At 54.2% G+C, this 17720-nt stretch overlaps 2 protein-coding genes across 2 annotated transcripts in view; both read left to right on the top strand.

The window, feature by feature from the left end:
• The window catches only part of LOC139706451 (annexin A5-like), a 43770-nt gene extending 32474 nt beyond the window's left edge, over positions 1–11296 (top strand). Inside the window, exons 7-9 of the mRNA XM_071614714.1 lie at positions 7356–7611; positions 9734–9827; positions 10608–11296. Coding sequence (XP_071470815.1) covers positions 7356–7611; positions 9734–9827; positions 10608–10711 — 454 coding nt within the window. The 3' untranslated portion in view covers positions 10712–11296. The remainder of the gene's footprint in view (positions 1–7355; positions 7612–9733; positions 9828–10607) is intronic.
• A 23-nt stretch (positions 11297–11319) lies between these two features.
• On the top strand, positions 11320–16122 carry LOC139706450 (sperm motility kinase 2B-like). Its single transcript, XM_071614711.1, has 2 exons — positions 11320–15661; positions 15827–16122. Exon 1 carries the CDS (start codon positions 13992–13994, stop codon positions 15642–15644), a length of 1653 nt encoding a protein of 550 aa, XP_071470812.1. The 5' UTR covers positions 11320–13991; the 3' UTR covers positions 15645–15661; positions 15827–16122.
• Positions 16123–17720: the final 1598 nt, after the last annotated feature.

Raw genomic sequence — 17720 nt, 5'->3', positions numbered from 1 at the left:
AAATATGTGAAAGTATGGAAAACATATTTATAAATGTATAAAAATATATTTTAAAATATTTGATTATTGCGGTACTGGGAACTGAACCCAGGGCCTTGTGCATGCTACCACTGAACTACATCCCCAGTCCATTTTTACATTTTGTTTTCGGAAAAGGTCTCACTAAAGTTCTCAGGCTGGCCTTCAACTTGGGATTCTTCTACCCCGGCTTCCCAAGTAGCTGAAATTATGTATAGGTGTGCACCCCTGTGACTGGCTCGGTTTTGTATTTTTTGATAGTTTAATCTGATTTTATTGAAAAGAGAAATCAAATGATTGAGATCAATGTGATTCAAGTCATGAAAAAAGTCTCTCTTGCTTAGGAAAATGAAATATGATTGGGACCTTTAAGGCAGTGCTGATTACTCTTTGCAGGCATCTCCTACTCACCTAGAGAGTCACTACACAGCTGGGTAGGGAAGACTCAAAACTTTTTTCAAGTTTTTTTTTTTTTTTTAATTTGGAATTCAAAATAAGGTTTGTTTTTTTTCCTCCAATGTTTTCATGGTGAAAAGTTCCATCCCAACATTTTAAGTGCACAGCTGAGTGTTGTAAAATACATTCATAATATTGTGCAGCCATCACTACCTTCCTACATTATTGTGCAGCATGATTTGATAAAGAGATGGCCTTTCCCAGGGTTTATTCCTGGCATCTTTGTAAAGGTCACTTGGCTTTAGTTCTGGGCTCTCGTGGTTCTCTTGGCCGGCAGGTCTGTTTTCATGCCCCACCATACTGTTTTGATATCTGTTGTTCACTTTGTAAGAGACAGACAGCTCTCTGTATCTTTGGGTTCTCCACCTGGGGATCCAACCGGTCATTGAAAAATGGCATCTTTATGGAATCTCTACAGACATTTTCTTGTCCTTATTCCCTCAACAACGCAGTAGAACACTTATTCCAGTGGCATTTACATTGTTAGGTAAGAAGAAATCTGGATGATCCAAAGGCTACGGGAGGGTGTGCGTCAGCTCTGTGCAAACACGGGGCCACTTAACGCCAGGTGCCTGAGCGTCCATGGCTTGTGGTGTTCGTGGGAGGTCCTGCGACCATCCCCATGGATGCCAAGGGATGACTGTAATGGAAATCAGGAGGTGTAGTGCCTCCGACGTTGTTCTCCCTTCTCAAGATTGTTTTGCCTATTTGTGGTCTTTTGTGGACCCCTGAGGGGTTTTGGATTGTTTTTCTGTTTCTGTGAAAAATGCTATTGGAGTTTTGATAGGAAATGCTTTCACTATCTGGATTAGTTGGGGCAACATGGACATTGTGGTAAAATTAATTCTTCCAATCCATGAGTGTGAGATGTTTTTCTTCTTCAGTTGATTTCACCAGTGCCTCAGAGTTTCAGTGCCCAGAGGTTTCCCTTCCTTGGTTAGATTGTTTTTCCTATGGCTTTCTTAGCTCCCGGGGAGGGTCCTGCACTGGCAGGAGTGGCCCCAGACGTGGACTGCGAGGGCCAGAATTGCATCACAGTGCTGCTTCAGCCGAGACCCAGGTCTGCAGCCTGCCCAGGGCATAGGCAGCCTGCATCCTGCTGGTTTCCTGGGCAGGCATGGCTGCCTCTGGACCACAGCTGAGCAGGTCTGGAGCTGGGACCCGGGGCTCCTTGGGGATCTGCAGTCTCACCAAGGTTGGCTGGCTTGCCTCTGCGGGCATGGATACCTGTGTCTCCCTGTTGGTCCCTGGGAGGAAGACAACTTGTGCTTACCTGTAACTGGGAGGGATTGGGATCAATTGTGGGGGTGGAGCTGTTTCAGGTCCTGCTGTGGGAGAGGGGTCTGCAGGCTGCTTCTGGGGGCACAGACAGGCATGCCTTCCAATGGGTTCCTGTTGGGGGGACTGCTCTCAGACTGCAGGGGGCAGTACTGGGGCCAAGTTACAGAGCTCTTCAGCATATGCCCTTGCAACTGAGCCTGGCAGCCCAGGCACTCGGCACGTAAGTGGGCATGACTCTGGGACCCTCGGCAGTAGTGCTGATGGTAGCACCAAGGCCTGGGGGTGGGGGTGCGGTGGCCAGGTGCACAGGGGCTCAGGCCAGTTCCAGGTCTGTAGGCAGCACCAGAGTTGACAGGCCGGCCACCTGGGTGTGGGCCTGCCCTCATCAACAGCACTCCTCACCGTGCATCCTGCAGCCTGTGATCTGGGCCCCTGAGTTCCCACAAGGGCACTTCTCTAGGTGGATGGCTGCCAATCCTAGTTGCTCTGCAGGGACGTGAGGAGGTCCCTGGTAGTGAGCCACCTTCTTCTTTTCTGGCACTGGGGATTTGACTCAGGTGTGCTCTACCACTGAGCTGCATCCCCAGCCCTTTTTAGTTTCTGTTTCGATACAGGGTTTATCTCAGTCACCTGGGCTGGCCTCGAACTGGGGATCCTCCTGCCTCAGCATCCTGAGTAGCTGGGATTAGGGGCGTGCAGCACTGTGCCTGCCTTGATGTTACCCTTCTACATGTTTTATTAGTGGAACAAACTATACTTAGCTTATACTAATGTATAAATGGCTAAACTAAGTGGGCTAAAGTCATATTTGTTTTTATATTTGCACATGTGTTTCTCTAATGGAGATGGAGTCAAAGTCTTCTGTACACTTTATTTTTTTATCTATTACTGGTTATTGGATAATGTGGACAAAATTTTTCTTTCAATCCACGTATACATCACAAAGAAACCATACTGGTATTAAGTTTGAAAGTGCTCACCTTAAAAGGGCCTGCAGGTTAAAGACTGTATGGGTTGGCTGGAGTTGCCGTCAACAGACCCCCCAGACTGGGCTGCTCCCACAGCAGCAAGCTATTTTCTCACAGTCCCACAGGCTGCAGTCCAGGATGAAGGTGTGGCAAGCTTAGTTTCTTCAAGGCGTGTCTCCTGGGTTTACAGATGACCACCTTCTTACTCTGGCTCCCTAGCCTTTCTCACTGGTGCCCCTGGTGTGTCCTTATGTCCAGATTTCCTCATTTTGTAAGAGCAGCAGTCAGATTGGATTAAAACCCTCCCTAAAACCCTCATTCTATCTGAACCATCTCCTTGGAAGCCCTATGTCCACACAGTCGCAGTTTGAAGTACTGGGCTGGGACTTCAGCACTTAAGGTTTTGAGGCACATAGTTTGTGTCCAGCAAACACGTCACTAGTGTGGATATCTTGGCCTTTATCTTACTGCTTGATGTTCCCTAGTTTCCTGATCTGTGATCTGGTGTCTGACACTAATTCAGGAAATTTCTCAGTCGTCCGTGCCACCAGTGAGCATTATTTTTGGTGGTGTGGAGATTCAACCCGAGGTGCTGTATAACTGAGTTGCATCCGGCCCTTATTTTTTTAAAGAGAGAGGGGGGGGAGGGAGGGAGAGAGAGAGAACTTTTTAGTATTTATTCTTTAGATTTCGGCAGACACAACATCTTTGTTTGTATGTGGTGCTGAGGATCGAACCTGGACCGCACGCATGCCACGCGAGCGCGCTACTGCTTGAGCCACATCCCCAGCCCACATCCTGGCCCTTTTAATTGACTTTTACTTTGAGACAGAATCTTGGTATGTCGCACAGACTGGCCTGGGTCCCCTCTGCGTAAGCCTCCCGAGTCCCTGGGTTCTCATTGTGCACCATTCATTGCACCTGGAAGTTACTGTGGGTCTTGTCTCTTTGCTTTTCATTTTCAGAAGTTTCTGTTCAGGGTTCCTCCAGCTCCCTGGTCCTTTCTTCAGTCACATCTGACCTACTAACTGTCCCATCAAGGCCTTCTTGGTTTCTCTAGAGTGACTTTGATGTCTACTACATCTTTTTGCTTTTTTTGAATATCCACGTGGCCACTTACTTCCCACCTGTTCTTCCCTGCTGTCTACTTGTTCTTGGGCACAGAAAGATTTAAATTATTAATATATCATCATGAAGGTTTCCTAATATACAGATCTTTTCCTTAGAGCTGCAATTGAATCTGCACAAACAGTTCTCCTGGCTTTAATGTAGGTGTTCAGATGAGGACTCTCCCTGAGACATTCTTCATTCAAAGCTCCCCACTCTTGAGCGGCAGTGCTATGGACAAGGGCAGCACTAACAAAACTGCCCATCTGCTTCTCTTGCAGTACTGGACATTGAACCCAGGGACACCTGCCATCAGCTACATCTCCAGCCCTTTTTACTTATGACATAGGGCCTCTTTAAATTGCCCAGGCTGGACTTGAACTTGAGATCTTCCTGTGCCCCCCTCCCTAGATGCTGGGACGACAGGTGTGTGTCACCATGTCCAGCTCTTCTAATGTTTTTAAATAGTGGGTTGCAATGTAGCTGTTACTATAATAATTCAGGAATCTAACAGGCAGATAGCTGAATTAATCCTTTCCAGAGAAAAATGAGACTCAAACAGCATCTCTAGATTGGTTTTGAAGAGATTCAGTTGATGACATATATTTAAATTTGTGTTGCTTATGTGTGTCTTTATGTATCAACCTCCTAAATCCTTGTGACTTAGAATATTTAAACACACCACACAGAAACAAATCACAGACTGATCATCATAAACAATAGGCATCCTGGAAACGTGTGAGTGTATAGCAAATTATTACAAATTTGCAGCACACTGATGAAATGCAAAAGAATTCTAGTGTTCAAACACGTGGAAAAGTTCTCCCCAGCCCCATGTTCTACATTTTTATCAGTGCATTAGAGATATACATGATTGAGGTTCATTTTGACATGATTATAGAACCATGAGACATGATTTGCTCCAATTCAGTCCTCAGGAATTCCCTCTTCCCTTCCCCCCTCCTTCCCCCTTTCCTAACTGAATGTTCTCCTGTTATAATTTTTCAACATCAGTGCATTCTGCATACACATGATGGTGAGATTCACTGAGGTCCGTCCGTACAGGAACAGGAAAGTTTGACCAGATTCCTTCCACTCTTCTTCCTTTGACCTGTCCCTCCTCCCTCCTCCTCAACCCTTTCTCTGCTCCACTGACCTCTCCCGTATTTTGTAGGATTAACCCACCCCTTTTATCCTTAATTCTCTTCTACCTCTGAGAGAAAATACTCATTCCCAGACGTGCTGAGTCTAGCTTGCTTCACTTAGCATGATCTCTTCAGTTCCACCCATTAACCAGGAAATGAAATAATGTCATTCTTGTTCATAGCTGAGTAATACTCATATATCTATCACATTTTTTAGGTTGAAATAAAATTTTGTTAAGGATTATTACAAATAGTGTTTTAAAATGCACATGATTAGGGCTGGGGTTGTGGCTTAGTGGTCAAGTGCTTGTCTAGCATGCTTGAGGCACTGAGTTCAATCCCCAGCACCACATAAGAAAAATAAAATAAAATAAAGATATTGTATCAATCTACAACAAAAAATATATATTTAAAAATGTAAATGATTTATATTTTGATCAACCTAAGCTACTTGTTGCTGAAAAATTTTGATTTTTACTTGTTCTTTTTACATATACAGTAGAATGCATTTTGGCATATTGTACATACAGGGAGTATAACTTATTCTAATTAGGATCCTATTCTTGTGATTGTACATATTGCAAAATAACCATGGTCATGTAGTCAACAAGACTGAGAATGTTATGTCCAATTAATTCTACTACCTTCCTATTCTCCTCCCTCTCCCTTCCGTCTAATCCAATGGATTTCTTTCTTTTCTCCCTGCTGCCATGTTGTGGCTTAGCATCCATAAATCAAAGAGAACATTTGGCTTTTGGTTTTCTGGGATTGGCTTATTTCATATTTTCCAGTTCCATCCATTTACTAGCAAATGCTATAATTTCATTCTTCTTTATACATTAGTAATATATCATTGTCTGTGTGTGTGTGTGTGTGTGTGTGTATCACATTTTCTTTATCCATTCATGTATTGAAGGACACATAGGTCAGATCCATAGCTTAGTACTGTGAATTGATTGGATACAAACTTTGATGTAGTTGGGTCACTGTACTATGCTGATTTTAGGGAGTGGGATAACTGGGTCAAATGGAGGTTCTATTCTAAGTTCTCTGAGGAATATCCTTACTGCTTTCCACAGTGCTTGAACTAATTTGCAGTCCCACCAGCAATGTATGAGAGTACCTTTCTCCCCACATCCTTGCCAACAGTTATTGCTACTTGTGTTCTTGATGGTGGCCATTCTGACTGGAATGAGAAGTGATCTCATTGTAGTTCTAACTTGCATTTCTGTGATGGCTAGAGATGTTGAACGTTTTTTCATATATTCTTGACCCTTCATATTTCCTTACCAGTGAAGGGCCGGTTCAGTTCCTGTGCCAATTTAGTGATTGGGTCATTTGTGGGTTCTATTTTGTTGTTGTTAAAAGTTCCTTAACTTCTTTGGACAACCTGGAGATTGATGCTCTATCTGAGGAGCAGGTGGTAAAGATCTCTCCCATTTTGTAGGCTTTCTCTTCAGGTTCTTGTTTCCTTTGCAATGAAGAAGACTTTTAGTTTGAGACCCTTCCGTTGATTGATTCTTGATTTTACTTCTTGAGTTTTTTGAGTCTTATTGAGGAACTCAGTTCCTAAGCTGAGGTGATGGAGAGGTGGACCTACTTTGTCTTCTAGTAAGCGCAGGGTCTCTGGTCTAATGCCTAGATCCTTGATGCACTTTGACCTGAGTCTTCTGCAGGGTGACAGACAGGGTTCAGTTTTGTTCTACTACATATGGATTTCCACTTTTCCCTGGGCCATTTGTTGAAGAGACTATCTTTTCCCCAATATATGTTGATGGCACCTTTGTCTTCTATGAGGTAATTGTGGGTTTCTCCTTGGGTCTTCTGTTCCATTGGTGGTCTTGTCTGTTTTGGTGCCAATAACGTGCCATTTTGGTTTCTGCAGATCTGTGATATAATTTAAGGTCTGATATTGTGAGGCCTTCTGCATTTTTCTTGCAAATGAATTGCTTTGTCTATTCTGGATGTCTTATTTGTCCAAACAAATTTCATGGTTACCTTTCATATTCCTATAGAAAACATCATTAGAATCCTGTAGGAATGGCATGAAATCTATAGAGAACTGTGGGTAATATGGCCACATGGTCAATATTAATTCTGCCTATTCAAAAACATGGGAGATGTTTCCATTTTCTATGATCTCCTGCAATAACTCTCTTTTGTGTTCTTCAGTTTTCATTATACAGATCAACTGACAATTTTGTTAAGATTGATTCCCAGGTATTTTATTTTATATTAATTTTGATGGCTATTGTTAAAGCTTAGATTTCAGGAAATCCCATAGAGCTAATTCGTCATTGATGTACAGGAAACCAACTTATTTATTGTGTTTATTTTATACCCTGAAACTTTGCTTAATTAGTTTATAATTCTATCTAAGTCCACATAGGAGCAAGGGGGTGGTGACTCTGACTCCTAGCCCCTCTCTGAGTCCACAGACAAGTGGCCCTGGGGTCTCCCTCACGAGGGCCAGCTGCTGGAGCGAGAAGTGCAACCTGCCCTGGCCGCTGCCTCCCGGACCCCTCAGGCAGGAGGACACCCGAAGACACCCGGACACCAGTGGGCCCCTAGGCCCCACCCGGATCCCACCTCAAGGACTTCTCCTTGGACACGTGCCCCGCCCTGCTCTCCTCTCAGTGAGTTCCACCTAGACATATCATTCCTTTTTTGTTGTTATGAAACATTCAAAAAACAAAGAATTTTGCAAAAAAACAACGGCAACCACCCAGTGTTATTGACCCCACTGGTAACGGGGCAGTAGGTCTCTTAGGAAGGGGTAAGAAGGAAGGATCGCGTCTGAAGGTGTGTGTCGTCCTGTCCCATGAGTGGTGGCGGGTCACCTAGCATCTGCAGTGCTCCTGCCTGTCCTTTGGAAGAATTCTAAACAATGTCGTCCCTCCGTTTTGTTTTTCTGTGGTGCTGGGGCCGCACACTTGCTAGGCAAGCACTCTGCTGAGCTGCACCCCAAGACCCCTTGTTTATTGAGACGGGGCCCCGCCCAGTTGCCCAGCTGGCCTGGAACTTGCAGCCCTCCGGCCTCGGGCTCCTGTGGCTGGGCCGCAGATGTCACTGCCCGGCCTGGCCGGTACTTCTCTTCTGTCAGCCAGGTGTTAGTGGCTCCCAAATGTCACATTGGCAGACTCTCAGACCCTGTGTGGTCTCCGTGTGGCTTACGAGGTGTCCAGGTGCAGGAGCTGTGTGTCAGGAAGTCTGCACCTGGAGCCGAGGCCCGGGGGTGGGGAACGAGGGGCTGCTTGGGTTCCCGAGTCGCCTGGCGTCCCCCTGCCCCTCCTGTGGCAGTCTTGGTCCTCAGGGAAGCGGGCAGCGCCGTGGGCCCTCTCCAGGGCTTGCACAGTGGCCCGCTGGCCTGTGGCCTGACGTGCTGGTGCAGTGAGGAGAGCACCCCGTCTCTTGGGCAGCTGTGTTGGGGGTGTGAGTGCTGCCCTCTCTGCCTGGCTGCGGGGAGGAGCCGAGGGCGGTTTGCTGCCTGTTGACCCTCACCCACCCGCCTTGCCAGACGCAGGCCTGCTTCCTGTTCCTGCGTAAGCTCCGAGGACCCTCCTGGGTCCGCTGTCCCCAGGTAGAGCCCGTTCCTAATGTGGACGTCCGCACCCCTGCCCCGGCTCTCCCGGCGCTCTCCCTGCGCCTCGGCCTGCTTCTCCTGCTGAGCCCTCAGCACGGGCACTTTGCAGGTAGCCCCAAGTCACCTCCAGGGGTCAGGTGGCCCACACAGGAAGGCCCACTGCACCGCAGGCCTTCTGCCACTGCACTGCCCCTCACGCTGAAGCGCCCCCCTGCCCTTCAGGGGCCGCAGAGCTGCCCAGCTCACAGCACTCAGTGGGCCCTCAGCAGGGAAGTGAGCAGTGCGTGAGCCGTCCACATAGCCAGGGGCCGTTCCTGCAGTGGGTGAGGACGGGCCCCGGCCCCGGCCCCGGCCCCACTCAAGAGCAGGGCAGCCCAGCTGACCTTGTCGCTCTGCACAGCAGTCCAGTGTTCCCAGCTGGACCCCTCCTCATCTCCTCCGCCATCTGCAGGGCGGAGCCACCGTCCAGCTGAGCTCCAAGTCGCACTCCCCTGGGGGGGCTTTGTTCAGGGCTGAGGCGCCTTCTTACTTTCCCAGCATTAATTCCTTGTGGGGGGGGGGGCGGGCTGAGTCTCCTGTTCCCGCTCCAGGAGTGGGCGCTCTGGAAGGTTTCCAGTGGTGGCCTGAGAAGCAGGCCCAGGTCTTCTCAGATGGCTGCAGGAGACCCGCTGAGCCAGCCGTGGGTGGGCCTCCCGAGAACGGCTACGGCATGGGGCTCCCAGGGGAGCAGGGGTCTCCCTCGGCCAGCCTGGTAACTCAGTGGCAAAGAGAAAGCCCGGTGGCTGCCTGTTGAACAGCGTAGCCCAAGTCAGACAGGAGCAGATCCTGGATCCTCCAGGTCCTGGAACTCCTGCTTAGGATTTCCCAAACGTAAGTGGATGGACCGCAGTGAGATGATCAGAAATCTCCTCCCCCCAAAATTGGAAGTCACAGAAGGCATTCTGGGCAGACCTAGTCTTGCCTGGTGCTGTGCTTTGTCACCTCGACCTGACCTGTGAATCCTGGCGAGCCCCAGTGGCGCTCCAAACCCCGGAGGCCGAGTTGAGAGTTGGAGACGGGAGGAATGGACAGGGCCAGACGTGCGGCAAGCACGTGTGGTCTGCAGGAAGCTGCACGGTGGCTCAGGGCCTGGGGGTCGCAGAGGGCCTTCCTGACGGAGGCGGGAATGCTTGCAGGCGCTGTTTCAGGCCGGAGAGCTCAAGTGGGGCACCGACGAGGAGAAGTTCATTACCATCTTCGGAACACGGAGTGTGTCGCACTTGAGAAGGGGTGAGTGAAAGAGGCTGGGTGGCGGACACGCTGCCCTGTGGCCTTGCCCTGGTCTCTGAGGCACCCTGTGCCACCTGGGCAGGTCTGCTGACTCCCTTTACCGCTGCTGTGACTTACGGAACCAGGAGCTTAAGCCCCCGTCTCCGGAGGGTGGTGAGGGTCGGGCTCTGGGGCGTCCCTCAGTCACAGACCATGAGTGGCGGCTCACTCGGGTGTTTCCTCCAGGATGGTGGATCTGAGACCCCGCTTCTGGGTTGTCTCCGGGACTTATGCTCTCAGCTGAGAATGTGTTCAGGAGCAGGTGACGGAGCCCACATGGTGGCTTCAGTTCTGCAGGTGGATTCTGAGGCGGGCTTGGCAGGACCTGGGATCGTCCTGGTTTCCTACCCCGCTGTCCTCGGTGTCTTGGTTTCCTTCTCATGCCATCTGCCTCGTCGTCACGAGACAGTTGCTGTAGCTCTGAACTAACCATTTTCACATGGAGAAGAAAAGAAAGGGGTAAACCAGTCATTTCCGTCACTTTTTGTAAGGAAGAGGAGGACATCTCAGAGTCCCCACAGCAGACTCCCCTTGAGGTCCCTCTGGTCCGGACTGGCAGGGGGCTGGGAGGTCAGTGGGCAGAGAGCGCCGTGAACTGTCGCTGCTGGCTTGGCACCTGAGCCCGAGCACAGGCTCCCTCAGAGACAAGGCGCTGGGTAGGAGAAGAGCCGCGCAGCGAGAACTCTGATTGCTGGAAGGATCCATGGTTGTGTGAGTCAAAACTCCTTTCGTTTTTCCTAGTGTTTGACAAGTACATGACCATATCGGGGTTCCAGATTGAGGAGACCATCGACCGGGAGACTTCTGGACACGTGGAGCAGCTGCTGCTTGCCGTTGGTAGGTGACCTCACAGTGTGTAGTGTCCATGGCGAGAGCGGCTAACGGGTTCTGCTCGCTTGAGGCTGAATCTGAAGGTGTGGGGCATGGTTCATGGAAAGAGGAGCCTGGCACGGCACCGGGAGGGCAGAGTCTTGTCTCCCACTCATGTGACGCTGGCCTGCTCGCCGGTGCTCCGGGATCCAGAGGAAATTGTTAGGAGTTGTTTGAAGCCACATGGGGACCTCACTGTTCCCTGGGAACCTGGAGGGCTGGGGACACCATCTCAGAGGCTGGTACCTGTGGCATTTTAGAGTTCTCTCAGTACAGTGCTCACAGCCCCGAGGCAGAGACATCACCATCTGTTAGAAGAGAGACCCAGAATGTAATAGAGGATGTGGTTTTCATATTAAAAAAATTAGAGTTTTATTTCAACCACATGTTCAGTACAATCTGGAAAATTGAGGTGCAGACTTTGTACAGTTGGACACGTGCCCCGCCCTGCTCTCCTCTGCTCTCTCTCCCACCCTCTGGGGCAGAGATGCTTCCCAATAAGCTCCTCATCCATTCGCGTGTCCCACGGATCTTGGAATAAATTGGGTGCTCCGTGGGGATCAGCTGTTGCGTTCCTTGGCCGCCTCCTGGCAACAGTGGGAGAGTGGGTGGTGGTGTCACAGTGGGGATGGTGTAAGGGAGCAGTGACAGGGAGCCCTCCGGAGGTCCCCAAGGGCAACACGTGACCCAGAGTGGTCCCAGGGGAGGAGGCTGGGTGGGGGGCAGAAAGGCAGACCTTGTGCCTGGCCTGACACTGATGGTGCCCGGTCACCACTTTCAGAAGGGAACCCTGGACAGAGGAGCCACAAGCCCAAGCCCACCCTGGGGGGACACCCAGAGTGGCACGAGGAGGCACCGTGTCGCAGGCCCCGGGGGCAGTCAGGGTAGAGCTGTGGGTGCCTCCCCCAGAGTGGCTTGGAGGCTGCCGCTTGGTCCCTCCTCTGAATGTCCCTGCCAGGGCCTGGCTCTTGCCCTGGTGAAGCTTTAACCTCTCTAGGCCTTCGGCTGCGCGGGACCGTCCCTGTGAGCGTCCTGACCCGGGGACGGGCCCTTCAGCCTGCCACCCTGAGCTCCCCAGGGCTGCTGAGCAGGGAGCAGGACCACCTATGGGTGGGGGAGCTGGGGCGCAGGTGTGGGCAGGGGAGGGTGTGTGGCCAGAGCCCCCAGCCCCCAGGAGTGCAGGGCTGGCTGGGAGGAGCCGTTTTCCGGGTCTAGTGTTTGGAGTGAACCTTTCAATTCCCATCCCTTCGACTCGGGGTGTGGGCTCTGTCCCCCTTTCTTTGTGATCCCCGCGGGGTTTCCATTTGACGTGGGTCAGAGATCCCTGTCTTATGTGAATGGAGGGCAGCCTCACTTCCATCCTGTACTAGATGCGAACCCCACCCCCTCCCCCTGGGTCTCTGATGTCACAGAGCCACCCGTGTGTTCCTGGTGGGTTTGGTACCACAGACCCTCCACTGAGTCTTCTGAATCGGTCCCTTCCCTGTGGACAAGAAAAGTGAGGCCAGCTTTTGTACTTGCCAGGAACAGACCTTTCCAGAGACCCCTGTGTCTTCACCCATCTCTGAGTCCCTGCCTAAGGTCGTTCAGTCCACCACCAGGGACTCCTCTCGTGAAGGGCAGGTGCAGGGGAGACCGAGTCCCTTGCCTTTGGTTTCCCAGGGCCGTGCTTTGAGGAGTGTGTTTCTCCAAAAGTGCTGATGAAACTCCCCTCCCTTTGAGGGTGTGGTGTTGTGGTCCTTCAGGAGGGTGAGGCCCTGGGGCCCTGGCTTCCCAAGGGGATGTGCGCCTCAGGGCTGGACCTCCTCTGGCCAGCAACTAGGCCCTGGTTCTACCCTCTGCACCACACATGGTCGCGTTTGGTCTCAGGTGTGCTCATGCACACACACACACACACACACAGAAACACACAGAGACAGACACAGACATGTGACGGTGGGCAAGGTGGTGACTGCTTTTTTACTTGTGGGTTGGGGAGGCCTAGCAGGGGCATTGGCAGTTCAAGACCTGCCTAGGCAAGTGTGTGAGATCCTTCGTCAAAGACACTAGAAAGGGCTGGGAAAGTGGCTCAGGAGTTGAGCGCTGGCCTCACATGCGTGACCTTGGGGTCTCCATGACTATGACCAAGGAGGATAGAAGGGAGGAGAGCAGGGAAAGGGACTGAAGGAGCCCAGTCCTCGGCCTTTCAGCCATGTGGTGTGGGACACGGCAACAAGGTCCCTCGCCGGAAGGAGAGAGCGAGACCTCCCTAGACACCCGGCCTCCTGGTGCCTGACACGTGGACGCCTCAGGTCCCAGAGGGGGGAGCGGTCAGTCTGTGAGGTTCCCAAACAGCCAGCTAAGGCTCTATGGACAGAGCAGTGGGAAGGGCCCCGGGCATCAGGGACGCCTCTGTCTCTCTGCACCCCAGGAAGGGCACCTGCTGGCCCTAGGGTTCTTGGCTGGCAGGTTCGGCCTTCATCCCTGGAAGATGACTCACACTCACTCCTGTGGGCTGCAGGCAGGGTTCTAACAAGTGACCTGATAGGACCCTGTGGGGCAATGATGAGGCAGGCGCCTGACCTGGCCCCCACACCCCACAGAGGTCGGGAATGTGGCCCTGGATCTCAGGGGGCAGAGCGACCCGCACCAGCGTCCTGGCGTGAGGGGACTGCTACCACGCTCTGGACAGCAGTCTGTCCGAGTTGGAGGAGACGGGCGCTGAATGGCTCCAGAGGACCTGGGGTGGGGTCTTCACGGGGCGAAAGCCACGACAGAGTTGTGTACTGGCGAGGCACGGGCCCCGGGGCCTGGTCCAGCTCCTCCTTTCTCAGCAAGGAGAGGTCGGGGTCCCGAACACACGGGAGCACCGAGGTTCCACAGACCCTCCTTGTTCTGACCAGGAAGGTGGCCAAGGTCCCGGAGGCCCGAGTGGGAGATGCCACCGTGGGCCACCCCCAGGTGTGAGTGGGCCACTCCTGGCTGTGACCTCACAGGGGCCAGCATTGTGAGGCCCTTGAGCCAGCGGGGATATAAGGCCGGGACGAGGCTGGGACCTTGTCCACAAGCACAGGAAGCTCTAGGCAGTGACCTGTGGGACTCCCATAGTTAGCGCGTTTGGTGGTTGGTGGTTTGGTGGTTCTGGTTGCGGTCTCGGGTTGGTTCTTTGATTTGGGGCTTTCTGTTGGGCTTTGTTGTGTTAGTTTTGCTTGTGTTCTTTGCTTTGTTTGTTGTGTTTGTTTTTAGCTAGCGGGCTTAGTGGGCGTGGGGCGGAGGATGTCTAGAGAGAGCAGTGAGCGTAGTGTGGTGCGGAGGGTGTGTCGGGACCTCGCGGCCTGCTCCTCCTTGGAGGAAGCCCTCACGGGCCGCTATGAGCCCCTGGGGGTCGTCGGGCAGGGCAGCTTTGCCAAGGTCTTCCTGGCCCGACACATCCTGACGGGGACGAAGGTGGCCGTGAAAGTCCTGCGGAAGGGGGCGGGGGCCACCTTGTCCTGGGTCTTGTCGGAGCTGGACATCATGAAGGGCTTGGAGCACCCGCACGTGGTGCAGCTGCTGGAGATCGTGGAGACCCCCGGCACTGCCTACGCGGTGATGGAGGACATGGCTGGGGGCCAGCTGGGCCAGCACATCCCGGAGGTCGTGGGCCTGTGGGAGGACGAGGCCCGCATGCTGTTCGGGCAGGTGGCCAGCGCCGTGGGCTACTGCCACGCGCAGGGCATCGCGCACCGGGACGTGAAGGCGGACAACGTGCTGCTGGATGCCGCGGGCCGCGCCAAGCTGTGCGACTTCGGCCTGGCCTGCAGGTTCAGGGCCGGAGAGAAGCTGGGCCTGCTCTGCGGCACCGTGGCCTACTGGGCCCCGGAGCTGCACCGGCGAGAGCCCTACGACGGCCCCGCGGTGGACGTCTGGAGCCTGGGTGTCCTCCTGATCCTCATGCTCACGGGCAGCGTCCCGTTCACCGGGGCCAGCTATGCGGAGGCCAAGGAGCAGGTGCTGCAGGCCAGGTACCACCTCCCGTTCCACCTGTCCGACGAGGCGCAGAGCCTGGTGTCCTGGATGCTGACCCTGGAGCCCGCGCACAGGCCCACGCTCCAGCAGATCCTGGGGCACCCGTGGCTGAGCCAGGATGGGGAACGCTGCCCGAGTCCTCCCGCCGAGCTGCTCCCCAAGCGCCCGGACACCTCCATCCTGCTGGCCATGCTGGACCTGGGCTACGGGCTGCAGGAGACCTGGGTGTCGGTGGCGACGCGCCAGTTCAACCAGGCCATGGCCACCTACCTCCTGCTGGGCCACCAGAAAACCCGGGGGGCGGGCTGCCAGGTGCGGCTGCAGATGCCTGGGCGGCCACAGGTGGGGCCTTGCCCGTCCCTGTCCATCCCCTCCAGCTTGACTCTGGGCCCAAGGTGGGGCGTCAGCAGGCCGGCCATGCGCTCCTGGCCCCTCTCGGCCTGTGAGCAGCAGCAGCAGCAGCAGCAGCAGCCTGAGGAGCTCAAGCCTTCAGGGCAGGTGGGCAGCAGGAGAGCCAGCCTGCCCGCCATCATGCTGTGCAGCCTGTCGGCCAGCGTCCCTGCTCCCGGCCCCACGGCCCCTCTGCCCGGGTCCTTCCAAGCCCTGGCACCGGATCCCAGCTCCTCCTCCACCGCGCAACCCCATGCTGGCTCCAGGACCCCTGGCCTGACCCGTGACACCGCCAGGGGATGGAGGGAAGTGGTCCGGAGGATGGCCACCTGTCTGGCGAGGCTGTGCTGCTGCGTGCAGGCCCCCAGGACTGGCTCCGGACGTTCCAACAGAGTGGCTCCTGCAGCTGGAGGGCCCGCGCCACCACCAGCACCAGCACCCAGGGACCCCCCGGGACCTGCCCCCACCAGAGGTCAGGCCCTCAGAAGATTCTTCAAAAACAGAGTGGCTCCCTGGCCAGCGCCCAGCTGAGACGCCCACGGAGCCAAGTAGGTGGAGCGGTGCTGCCTTGGGTCTCACGTGTGCCTTGATGAGTGTCATCTCCAAAGGATGAATGGACACCCTCTGCCCTTGGGGGGTGCCACCAGGGTTAGGTCCACCTGGGCACCACAGGGTGGGCGACTCGGACTCCTAGCCCCTCTCATTGTCCACAGACAGGTGGCCCGGGTTCTACCTCATGAGGGCCAGCTGCTGGAGCGAGAAGTGCAACCTGCCCTGGCCGCCGCCTCCCGGACCCCTCAGGCAGGAGGACACCCGAAGACACCCGGACACCAGTGGGCCCCTGCGCCCCACCCGGATCCCACCTCAGGGACTTCTCCTTGGACACGTGCCCCGCCCTGCTCTCCTCTGCTCTCTCTCCCACCCTCTGGGGCAGAGATGCTTCCCAATAAGCTCTTCATCCATTCGCGTGTCCCACGGATGTTGGAATAAATTGGGTGCTCCGTGGGGATCAGCTGTTGCGTTCCTTGGCCGCCTCCTGGCAACAGTGGGAGAGTGGGTGGTGGTGTCACAGTGGGGATGGTGTAAGGGAGCAGTGACAGGGAGCCCTCCGGAGGTCCATGGGGGATGGAGAGGACCTTGCCGGGTTAGGCCGACTGCCCCTTCATCTTGAAGGGGGCAAGGCCTTCAGAGCCAGTGCCACTGTCGGGCTGAGGGCAGGAGGGTCTTGGTTCTCTGGGGAGTTCCTGGCAGTGCAGCCCGGAATATCAAGGTCAAGGGCTCAGCCCCATCGAGTCCCTGGATGCTGGAACTGTCGGGGCACGGGGGTGGGGGGGTGTAGCCCTGCTCTTGTTTTACAGAGAGGGAAACTGAGTTTGAAGGAGGGCAGTGGCTTGCCTAACCCAAGGTCGCATCACAAGTTAATTAAATTTATGGAGAAAAAGGCAGTGAACGCAATTAGTGAAGTTGGGGGAGCCTTTAAAAAAAAGAAAGAAAAGGTTGAGATGATTTATTGGTGACAAGTCCAGAAACTGTTTTCCAAGAAGCAGCGGAGTCCTGGGACTTCCTGTGAGTTCACGGAGACAGCCCTCTGCCTGGCTCCTCCAGGATGCCCCACCTCCACTGCCCGGCTGGCTCACGGGGCGTCTGGAGGGAGGCGCCCGGCCCTGACCCAGTGTGTAATTACCAGTGCGCGGTGGGGGCGCACTGCGGTGATAGTGACACCAGGTGATAGTGCCAGGAGTGGCTGCACATCCGTCTTCTCAGAGCTGAGAGGACCCCCGGTCAGTTGTCCTGCAGTCCTTTCTGGACCTCGCTCCCTCCATACGCTGCGTGACAGGTGCCTGCCCGTTTCCAGCAACAGACTCCCCTCCTCTTCCTGGGAGCCCCGTCCCTAGGAGGTTCCAGAAAGACCTGCTTCCTGAGGAGCCCGTAGCCGCCGCCGCCCAGCTCTCCTTTGTTCTCACATCCTGGTTCTGTTTGAGGATGACAGAGACCACGTCTCCCTCCTCTTGCTGAGCGGAGGCCCGTGTTACCCAGTGGCACAAATGCACCCACTGCACAGGAGGCACTTGGGATGGTTTGGAGGAGGAAGTAGGAGTTGAGCTCATGCCCGTGTGGGTTTCTCTGGCTTTTGGGTAACTCCTCCTCCGCGGCTGGGCTGGGATGGTCAGGGGATTCGGGATTGGAACAGGGCTGGTCTGAACCTGGTCCTGCACTCCAGAGGACCCTTGATCTTGTGCTCTGGCCTCGCCATCTACACCATTGAGTAACATCCGCACCTGACTCTAGGCACCGAAGGGCATCGAGGGCATGGTGCGCAGTACACCGCTGCTCACGTAGTGACCCTCGCCTGGTGTCGGGAAGGCCCTCCTGGATAGCAGATTCCCTGAGATGTCCACCTTATCGCCACCTCAGTCTCCAAAGCCCAGCACAGAGCTTGGCACAGCGGACCCTACTAGAACATGCCTCCAGTGATGACCGGATGACTGACAGCGCGCCTGAGCCGCCAGTCCTGCCCTGTGCTTTCCGCAGCTCAGTGCTGGGCCACGGGCCAGGCGGTCCACCATGTCACCTGAGGCTGGATGCCCCCAGGGGACTTTGCACATT

The sequence above is a fragment of the Marmota flaviventris genome, chromosome 7 (genome assembly GCF_047511675.1).
Source record: "Marmota flaviventris isolate mMarFla1 chromosome 7, mMarFla1.hap1, whole genome shotgun sequence".
Classification (NCBI taxonomy): Eukaryota; Metazoa; Chordata; class Mammalia; order Rodentia; family Sciuridae; genus Marmota; species Marmota flaviventris.
The sequence above is the reverse complement of the archived record's forward strand: the minus strand, read 5'-3'. Positions and strand labels throughout refer to the sequence as shown.